Below are 10,068 nucleotides of genomic sequence, written 5' to 3' on the forward strand. Positions count from 1 at the left end.
CCCTTTCCTTGTCACTTGGCACTTGTGGAGAGCCAGATGTGCAGCTCAAATGGATTAGGCTACTATCTCTTCAAGATGTGTTACTGGGCAGTTCAAGGCGATGGTGATCACAATTGCGAGCTCCCTTAAAATGTTTCGTCAAATAAAAATGTATGACAATGAAATTCTTGAAATATTAGGTGTTCCAATAGCTCCTATCTCTATGGCAGCACCCCAGCTGGTTAGTTGGAAGAGACCAGGAAGTGGTAAAGTGAAGTTGAACGTTGAACGTTGATGGAGGCTCAAATGGAAATCCAGGTACCTCCGGTGGAAGCGATCTGATTCGGGATAGTAGAGGTAAACTGATTTCCGATTTTGCTCATTACCATGGCGTGGCAACCAACACCTTTGCCGAATCATGTGCTCTTAGGGACAGGTTAGCTATGTGCAAAGAACGGGGATGGGAGGATTTTGTGGTGGAGTCAGATTCTACGCTAATGGTTAAATGGGCACATGAAGGAAAATGCATTTTATGGGACTTGTGGAAAGATATTTATGCCTTGATTGAAACCATCCGTGCCAAGATATTAAGCATCTACAGGGAAGGTAATATGTCAGCAAATTACTTGGCAAAAATGGGAGTTACTGGTAACTCTTTCACCATGTAAGGAGCTAATGTTCCGATTGGACTTAGAGGAATTTTAAGAATTGATTCATGAAGTCTTTCGAATATGGCAAGAGGTGAAATTTGTGAATGGAAAAAATGGCTTTGGTCTCCGTTGGTGCCCAAGAAAAATCTCTTTTGTTAGTTGCGGAGCTCTGCGATCTAAACTACCTGTTGACAGTAGTATCCAAGCAGTGGGTGTCAAGTTGGCATCTAGATATAATTGTTGTATAGACCAATCCTATGAAACGGTCGACCATGTGTCAATTATGGGTGACCTGGCTAAGGAGGTGTGGAGATATTTTGTAGGGGCTTGCACTATTCCGTTCTCGGAGGCTAGTTGCCGGCAAGGAAAAATGGCATCATGGTGGATAAAAGCATCACATAATACACAGGTGGGGGTTTTACGTGGAATCATCCCTTTCCTTGTCACTTGGCACTTGTGGAGAGCCAGATGTGCAGCTCAAATGGATTAGGCTACTATCTCTTCAAGATGTGTTACTGGGCAGTTCAAGGCGATGGTGATCACAATTGCGAGCTCCCTTAAAATGTTTCGTCAAATAAAAATGTATGACAATGAAATTCTTGAAATATTAGGTGTTCCAATAGCTCCTATCTCTATGGCAGCACCCCAGCTGGTTAGTTGGAAGAGACCAGGAAGTGGTAAAGTGAAGTTGAACGTTGAACGTTGATGGAGGCTCAAATGGAAATCCAGGTACCTCCGGTGGAAGCGATCTGATTCGGGATAGTAGAGGTAAACTGATTTCCGATTTTGCTCATTACCATGGCGTGGCAACCAACACCTTTGCCGAATCATGTGCTCTTAGGGACAGGTTAGCTATGTGCAAAGAACGGGGATGGGAGGATTTTGTGGTGGAGTCAGATTCTACGCTAATGGTTAAATGGGCACATGAAGGAAAATGCATTTTATGGGACTTGTGGAAAGATATTTATGCCTTGATTGAAACCATCCGTGCCAAGATATTAAGCATCTACAGGGAAGGTAATATGTCAGCAAATTACTTGGCAAAAATGGGAGTTACTGGTAACTCTTTCACCATGTAAGGAGCTAATGTTCCGATTGGACTTAGAGGAATTTTAAGAATTGATTCATGAAGTCTTTCGAATATTAGATGCAAATGATTTATTCCTTTTTATGTACCACGTTATTCCTCCGCCATAAGTGAGGATTTTACATAATAAAAATAAGCTATTCGATTTAAAAAAAAAAAAAAAAAAAATTCTAACTAAATCTAACCCAAAAATGTTTGTAGAAAGTAAATTATCTAATAAAGTTTCGCAAGCTTTCCAATATATCTATATTTTCTTTCTACATTTTTCCTATATTTGCAGTTCATACAAACTATTTATTTTTCTTAATGTGTGTTACATATGAATGTTGAATCGTTAAAGGAAGAAGCAACAATTTCAAGTAATGTACTATTAAGGTTTCGTGCCATGTTTAGAAATGATAATTTGTCGTGTCAAACTCAAGCCCCGTAAATACTAGCCCCAAATTGGGCAAGTATGTCTTGCTTAGTCGAGGTGGCAAGGCAATTTCACGATTAGGGTTGTTTTATTAGAATCAAGTACAAAAGGATTTTATGATTTCATTTTCAGACTTACAAATAATTATGAGATTTTTAGAATTCCTTGAAATTATAATAGTTTAAATCGGCCTTTTTTCAGTAAATATGTATAAATAGAAAAGGTATATTTTTTTGCAAACTCTCCACTCACTAAAATACAATTTCATATATTTCGTCAGGATTTTTCTTATTAATTAGTAGCTCAATTAAGAAACTTTTGAAATCTATTAATTTACCGAGTCGAGTCACGTGATATAATCAATTGTATGACTCATTTTGTTAGATCATATAGCCTTTATTCTTTTGCGCACAGATATATCATGTTGGATAAGTCATTGTATTATATATTTTAGCTTTTGTTGGGATTGTTTTCTAAGATTGATTTTTTTCGAACTCAATTTTTAGCTACACGTTCTTTCAATTAAATAATTTTGCACGTAAATTCATATTTTTTTTCCTATTTCACTTATTTTGGCTTTTTTACCCCATATTGTAGGGTTTTTTAAACTCATATTTTTCAAAAAAAAATTATATTTCACAAAATATTCTAAAAAAAATATCTATCAAATGGTACTTAATCTAATATACTCGATGCATCTTTTGTAATTTTTGTTCATTTGGTGACTTTTTCTTATAAAGGATGTTAAAAGATTGATTTACCTGCACTTTGTTTTCATTAGTATGTATTTAAAAGGCTAAGTGGTCCCCAATTTGCATCACATGTGTATGTTTGAATGATGTTTTCAGGTTGTTTAGTTCATTTTACAGGAAACCCGGATTTATGGCCATTATTTTAAATAGTGATTTTTTAGAGAATGTGTGGCTAAAAAGTAAGAAAAAAATTTAAATCAATATGTAAAATATTTTATTGTATAAATATATGATTGAAAATGAGTATAAGAATTAAAAAATTTTGTTTTAAAAAGAATAAAATATCGGCTTTTCTTTGGAAAAAAATCATTATAATAATAACCAAGGTTCTAAAATATGTAATGCATGACAAGGTATTTCACTCGAGCACTAAGTATTATAAGAGTATGTGTGCTTATGCGAAGTATTTACGTAATTATGTGTTTTTCAATTTTTAATATTCTAAACTAATAAATAAATAAAATAATGCATTACAGACTATATATATGTTTTTCAAATGTTTAGGAAAAAATATTGTTTAAAATCATAAATACTACAATTACATAAACTTTATACATATTTTTCAATTTTTTAACAAAGTTATAATGCTCAAAATTATGAATATTACAATTACTTGATAATAAATTCCTACAATTAAAGCATGAACATTAACTTAAAAACCTAAACATTTTCTAACTCTTTATTGGATTCCAATTCAAACTCCTCTTCATCCAATATATCTTTCGCGTCATACGACGTAAAATTATATTCATCGGACTTCCTTATTTCAACTCGAGTCTTCTAGGTAAGTATCATTGTTAACCTCTTCCTCATCATCACAACCATCAACAATTCAATATTATTCATTACTAACATCACAATTAGGGAAAAAAATAATAATGATGATAATGAAGGAGGCTCGGACTCAACATAGATAGTTTGCAAATCTACGAAAAATTTGTTTTAGTTTTGATTTGTTTAAACTTCAAAAGCGTACAAATTGCTGTATATATAATTCATGGGCTGTGGTGATTTAGGTTAATTTGATATTTTTTGGCTCAATTTAATTTTTTAAGTTATAAAAATGGACTGGACTTTATTAAGCCCTTATTTGAGCCCCATTATTTAGAAAAAATGCATTTTTAATAGTATTTGACATTATTTCAACAACACATTTTTCAACGTAAATCCGAAACTTTTTCCTCTTTTTAAATCAGATATTTCTCATTTTTTCAACGTAAATCCGAAACTTTTTCCTCTTTTTAAATCAGATATTTCTCATCAATATACTATTGAAAAATTCATTTTTTCCCTCAAAATAGGGCTCAAACAAAGGCTAAACTAATTATGACACAATTTTTAACACAAATGAGTGCGCATTTTGGGGTTTAAGCATATACGGTCAATGAAATGGGTTGATCATATTATCACACACACACCATATGCGAGACTTTTCGAAAATGCATCGAACATATGCGAGTATATGCGAAACACATGAACACTGGTAATATCAGATCAATGTTAGCCTTCATGGTGAATCCAATACCATCTATAGTCAACGTGCATCACGATACAGGTCCATTGAAATGATCCAGGACAGCAATGTCAATAAACATATGCAAATCATAAAACGTAAACAGCAGACTACGAGAAATATTGCTAGATCAAATGATACATAACGGAACTGTTCAACTTTAGTTTCATATGAACCAAGTTCATGCATACATATTATAAAAATTCATCTAACTGGATTCTAAATTAATTCATCTACTAAGCTTAGCGACTACCAAAAAAAAGAAAGAAAGAATTCTACAAAGTAAACTACAAGCTTCCTAAATCCTCGAAAAAAAAATTTAAAAACATCCATGAGCACAAGCCGTACAAGGCGTAACTTTGTCATCACCTCCTCCAAAAGAGTTCCAAGTCAGCATAAACTCAACAGGCAGATCTTTCAAGTGTTTTTAAGTTTTATTACCTACACATCCTCTCTTTTTGTCCTGCTTGGCAATGCTGCCGCAACTTGGGCTACACATTGCTTTGCGATTAGCTAGACTGCAAGGAACGATTTTGAGAAAATTAGTAGCGCGTGAAACTAAACTGACTCTACGAAAACTGAATGAGACATGGTAGAACTAAAATTGTTTCCAACTTAAATTCAAATCAAACCGTTATCTACTACAACTCTCATCTTGTCTGAAGTCAACATATCTCACCCCAAAGGAATCCCTTATTGGGAAAAATAAGCTCCATGGACAGACACCACATGCACGAGAGCACTATCAAAAACTATACTGCCAGTAAACAAAGATGCTCTTAAAGCTCTTTAACTGTACCGTGAAAATTAGCAATAAGCAGCAGCAGAAGATACTATAAACGCCTGGAATAAAACAAAAAACATGAGAAATATTGCGAGCCAAATGGTTATTCAACTCTTCCATATCTGCAGGACGTTCGAATTTAGCTAAGGAAAATGAGCTGGACTGCCCAGTTCAAGTTCATATATATCACAGAAATCCATCTACATAAACAACATTAGAATTCTACAGATTAAAAATAGCACTAAGAATTATTACTACTACAACCCTTTCAAAATCCCCAAAATAGTTAACCTTATATGAGCAGAAGCCATTTTTAAGGATAGAAAAATAAGACGCAGGCCTTCACCTCCTTTCCAAATTATAGCTCAACTTCCAATTTCTATTACCTACACATTCTTTCTTGGTCTACCCCTCTTTTTAGCCCCCGTTGAAGCCGCCGGTCCTGGTGTTGTCGGCGTCACATTGGGCGGAGGCGGTGGCGGAACACTGGGCATGGGTGTACCACCATCCACCTGTGCACCACCCGACCCAAACATGGGTGGCATCCAATTGGGATACCCATTAACACCCCGCCTCTTGCTACCCTTAGAATTCCCCACCGCAAACCCCATTGGGAAGAACCCCCAACAGCAATAATAGGCCTCTTTTCCTGGCACCATAGGCGGCATCGACAAAATCTCAGCTCCAGTAAATGCCCTTTTACAATTCTGGCACCTGAAACAGCACCCATCATATAATCTGGGATACTCGTATAAATTATAACAGTAAGGACATGCCGTCCAATAAGTACCCGGCCCATTGCTTCCCAAACCACCACCAGTATCAGCATTACTACTATTGACGCCTTTTCTGTTGTTCGATCTGGTTCCACCACCACTTCCACCGTCACCCCTTGCGCTCCGTCGGACAGACAATTTCTGATGAAAATTCCCTTCATCCGGCTTCTTTTGCGGATGAAATTTCTGCCCATGTGGCTGCTGAGTGGGTTGTTTCTTCGTAGCCACCAGATCGACCTTCGTGAAAAGGGAGAACTCATTGTCGTACAAGGGTTTCTTGCCAGCATCAGAAAGAACGGCCCACGCATCAGCCACGAGCCCGAAAGCTGACTCGGAGAAGGCGAACCGATTTTTGTCCGGGTGGAGGAGGAGGGCGAGACGCCGGTACTGCTTCTTGATCAGCTCGGCATCGTCGGTACGGTGAGGGACTTGGAGAATGGAGTACCAGTCATGGTGGTTGTTGACACGTTTGTCGGCGGCCAAGAGGACATCGGCTACGGCTAAGATCTGTTCGGGTCCTTCCAAAAGCGGTTCGGTTTCCTGGGCTAAAATAGCGAAGTCTTTGGAGCCACCGAGGTCCTTGTTCCGGAGCAGCTTTTCGGAGATTCCGAGAAGGCGTTCGGCTTCGGCTCGGCTGGTGGTGGTGTGATGTTCCATTTTTCCGTCTGAATTTGGTGTCCTGAGAAAACGAGGGATATGCTAAGGCGAATTTGCTTAGAAAGTCTAATCAACGACTATTTTTTAGTAAAATAGTCGACACTCAATAATGTTAGATAAAATAACAATTAGCCTGTGTTTGATTGCATTTACTTTAAGCCCCTGTTTGATTAACATTAAATTACATTACATTTTTCTCTCTCCTATTTTCAACCATACAATCTTCTATAAAATAATATTACACGTAAATCGAAAACTTTAACTTCTTTTTCAACCACTCATTTTTCTAAAAAATACTATTCCCCCCATTACCATTTTCAGGTAATGGGGGCCAAACAGGGTGTAAATAAAAAATATTGGTCCGTTTAATTATAAAGGTGGAAAAGACAAATCAATTACATGTAAATTGAAAAAAAAAAAATCAACAAGACCATAAGAATTCAATTTCCATTGAATTGGCCAAAAACATATTATAAGTATATATACCTTGAAATTCGAACTCGATTTTCACTTTCGTATCAAACAGTTAAAGTAGAAAACGAATTTCTCAAATATAACATTTTCATAAAATTCGTTTCAATCAAATAGACCCTTAGTTATTCATCTAAATTTCTACTTGAAAGTGTTTGATTGCTAGTTTGTTTACATTAAAAATATTTTTCAACTTTTGAAAATATGTCTATTCTCCTTATTTTTAAGGAAAATATTTTATTTTGGGGGAGTAGATTTTTGTTTTTTTCAAAACAAAGAAAACATTTTCTTTTCTAAATGATATTTTTAATGATAATCAAACACACATTTTCTTTTCTATGGTGTATCTGATTGTGAATATTTTTTTATGAAAAATGTGTTTTTCCACCCAAATTTCTACTTTTGTATTATTTGATTGACATTTTTTCCATGAAAAATATTTTCCTACTTCTGGTCACTTGGCCATATTTTCTCAAAATTAAGGAAAATAATATTTTCTGTATCCGGAGTAAGATTTTATTTTACAGGAAATTCACTCTCTCTCGTTTATCTACACTCTTTCTTCTACCCACTAATAAAAGAAGTACAAGTGTAATATTTTTTTAAGTTAAAAATTAAATCAATCAAACACATTTATTTTAAAATTTCTATACAAATAAGTTTTAAGAAATTGATTGTCTAAAATTTATTTTTTTTCATGTAAATTTCATGCTTGTAATTAAATACATTCTTACTCTACTTTTAGTGGAAATTGGGTAAGACAGCCTTTCTCCAAACTTCCTTTGTGAAATTAGACGTTGACCAGAAGTATGTATGACGGTCCAATGCATATTCCAGCTCTAAGTCATTTTGAATTTGATTCCATGGCTATCAAAATCTTGATTTCGATTATGGTGGTGAACCAAAATCCAATTTATGGTTAAATTTGGAGATAGTCAACACTTGGAATGATGGATACCTATAAAGTTCTCTTTCATCCCTATATGTAGGCAATTAATTACTCCTAATTTTAATAAATCTTTTATATGCATTCTAAAGTCTTCCTGATCTTGATTTGTTGCTTCAATATTTTTTGTTTTTATTATATATTCTGGATTTTTAATTTTTAATTCACATAAAATTTTATCTTTTTCCCAATATTTTAATATATTTTCTCCTAAAATTTCTAATTTTTCTAATTTACTTATCATATTTTCTATATCTTGTTCTGTTACTAAAAGATTATAAATTTTTTCTATTTCTACAAATTCTAAGCATGATTCTTCATCTTCTTTAAAACTTTCATAATATTCTTCATATTCTTCTATAAAATTTTCAAATTCTTTTTTTTCTATTAATTGACATTCTCTTTCTTTACTACACTCACATTCTTTTTCTTTTATATATATATATATAGGTATCCCAACTTTCACCAGACTAAATTCTGGACTTTCAAGACCCATGCCCCTAGAACCTTGGAGGGAGTAAATCGCGAGATATGCCTCAATTGGATCACAGGTTCCCCCATTGACTGTACACTTCTGCGCACAAGAGACCCTTCTCCACAGTGATTGCTCCATAACAAATTTTTGGCCGCAGATTCCCACCAGAAATTGAACTCTCCACCCTGCCGCTGGAAGCAAGCCAATGTTGATTGATCCACCAATTGAGCTGTGCCCCGAGGGACGGTACCCAGTGATATCATTCATTAGAGTGATATGCTGTTGAGACTTTTCTTGAGAAAAAGATAAGGTGTTGTGTTTGATAATGTTGGGTAAAGATTATTACTTTCTAAACACAATCCATGTTTTAGATCAAAACTTGTTTGCATTGCTAGTTGGACTTCTGTTATTGTGTAAGCTGCATTCATCTCAAAAAATTACTTCAACATTTAGCTCAAATAGGTCACGAGAAATGATTATTTCAGGTGTTATTTTTCCAGTTTGGGTAATTTTTTTTAATTATTATTATTATTATTTTTTTTTTTTGTGATTTTACTTTAGTTAAATAACTTTCTTATATGATTTTTTTTTTCTCTTTGAAGTATATTTCACCATATCTCTATTTCACTAAAGTATTCCTTTCAGAAGTTTGATTATGTTTGGGAGATATTAGATGATGTTCATTGAAAAATATTGACGGAATCTTGTTTCGAACAACTATATTAAATGAAGTGTATACATTTTCACCCTAATCCAAAACGTCCATATCATTTTTTGCATTTTCACACCTATTTTCACATTTCATTGTGGAAAATATCATTTTCACTCATTTTTAACGTCAAATAATCAATATACCATTCTATTTAAATAAAAGAAAAGAAAAATAAGAACAAATTGCAATTTTACTCCTAAACTTTTTAAAAAGTGCAAATGAGTCAAATTAAATTATTAAAATATTAAAAATAACCAAAAAAAAAAAATCTTTTTCTCTTCTCTTCTTCTCCTCTCCCTCCCTTCGCCTCCTCCAACAAATGGGGCTGTCACTTTAAAAGTCAAAAAACTTCTGCCAACCACCAAACCAAATCGTCGAACGGAGTACCACAAAAAGGCCCCTACTCTCTCGACACATACCACCCAACATAAAACCTTTATGCCAACAGATCTAATCGAAAATTGCAAGCTAAAATATCCAACTCGCGAATGCAAATACTGGTGGCAGCACCTGCTTCGACAAGATCCATGTCTTCCCAACACACCAATCGACTATGCTCACCCGGACACCTCTCTTCATTGTCTTAAAGCAGCAACAGATGCACAACATCAAAATTTATAGCAATAGCTTTCAAATTTTTATTGGGTAATAATTGGCCTGAAATTCTAGGGCATATTAGAATGAAATTGATGGAAGCCCATTATTGTAGCAGGTGCGGAGTGATGTGGCGAAACGAGAATAGGTGGTCCGCAATGGTGGAAACCATTGTCGACTCCGAATTGACGAAAAAAGGCAGCGTGTTGCGCTAGCTATAAACTGTGTTTTTGGTTGATTTTTGGCCATATAAATTT

General features: G+C 34.7%; 2 protein-coding genes across 3 annotated transcripts; one reads left to right on the forward strand and one right to left on the reverse strand.

Annotated features, from left to right (window-relative positions):
* The first annotated feature begins 1,209 nt into the window (after positions 1–1,209).
* LOC111371165 lies at positions 1,210–1,708 on the forward strand. The gene is made up of 2 exons (XM_022993072.1): positions 1,210–1,306; positions 1,359–1,708. Exons 1-2 carry the CDS (start codon positions 1,210–1,212, stop codon positions 1,706–1,708), a joined length of 447 nt encoding a protein of 148 aa, XP_022848840.1.
* A 2,830-nt stretch (positions 1,709–4,538) lies between these two features.
* On the reverse strand, positions 4,539–6,697 carry LOC111371723. Of its 2 annotated transcripts, none has more exons than XM_022993854.1 (2): positions 5,196–6,697; positions 4,539–4,914 (listed from the first exon to the last, which is right to left on the reverse strand). In XM_022993854.1, the coding sequence occupies exon 1, from the start codon at positions 6,611–6,613 to the stop codon at positions 5,567–5,569; it is 1,047 nt and encodes a 348-aa protein (XP_022849622.1). In that variant the 5' UTR covers positions 6,614–6,697; the 3' UTR covers positions 4,539–4,914; positions 5,196–5,566. The 2 variants fall into 2 exon arrangements, with proteins under 2 accessions (XP_022849622.1, XP_022849621.1); XM_022993853.1 differs by having other exon boundaries at positions 5,076–6,697.
* Positions 6,698–10,068: the final 3,371 nt, after the last annotated feature.

This window comes from Olea europaea, chromosome 22 (genome assembly GCF_002742605.1).
Source record: "Olea europaea var. sylvestris chromosome 22, O_europaea_v1, whole genome shotgun sequence".
NCBI lineage: Eukaryota > Viridiplantae > Streptophyta > Magnoliopsida > Lamiales > Oleaceae > Olea > Olea europaea.

What these genes read in the sequence shown, in the direction of transcription:
- LOC111371723 (XM_022993854.1), bottom strand. Translation starts at nt 6,613, where the DNA reads ATGGAACATCACACCACCACCAGCCGAGCCGAAGCCGAACGCCTTCTC.
- LOC111371165 (XM_022993072.1), top strand. Translation starts at nt 1,210, where the DNA reads ATGTATGACAATGAAATTCTTGAAATATTAGGTGTTCCAATAGCTCCT. An exon ending in TTGGAAGAGACCAGGAAGTG is followed by an intron (nt 1,307 to 1,358) that starts GTAAAGTGAAGT and finishes ATGGAAATCCAG; the next exon opens with GTACCTCCGGTGGAAGCGAT.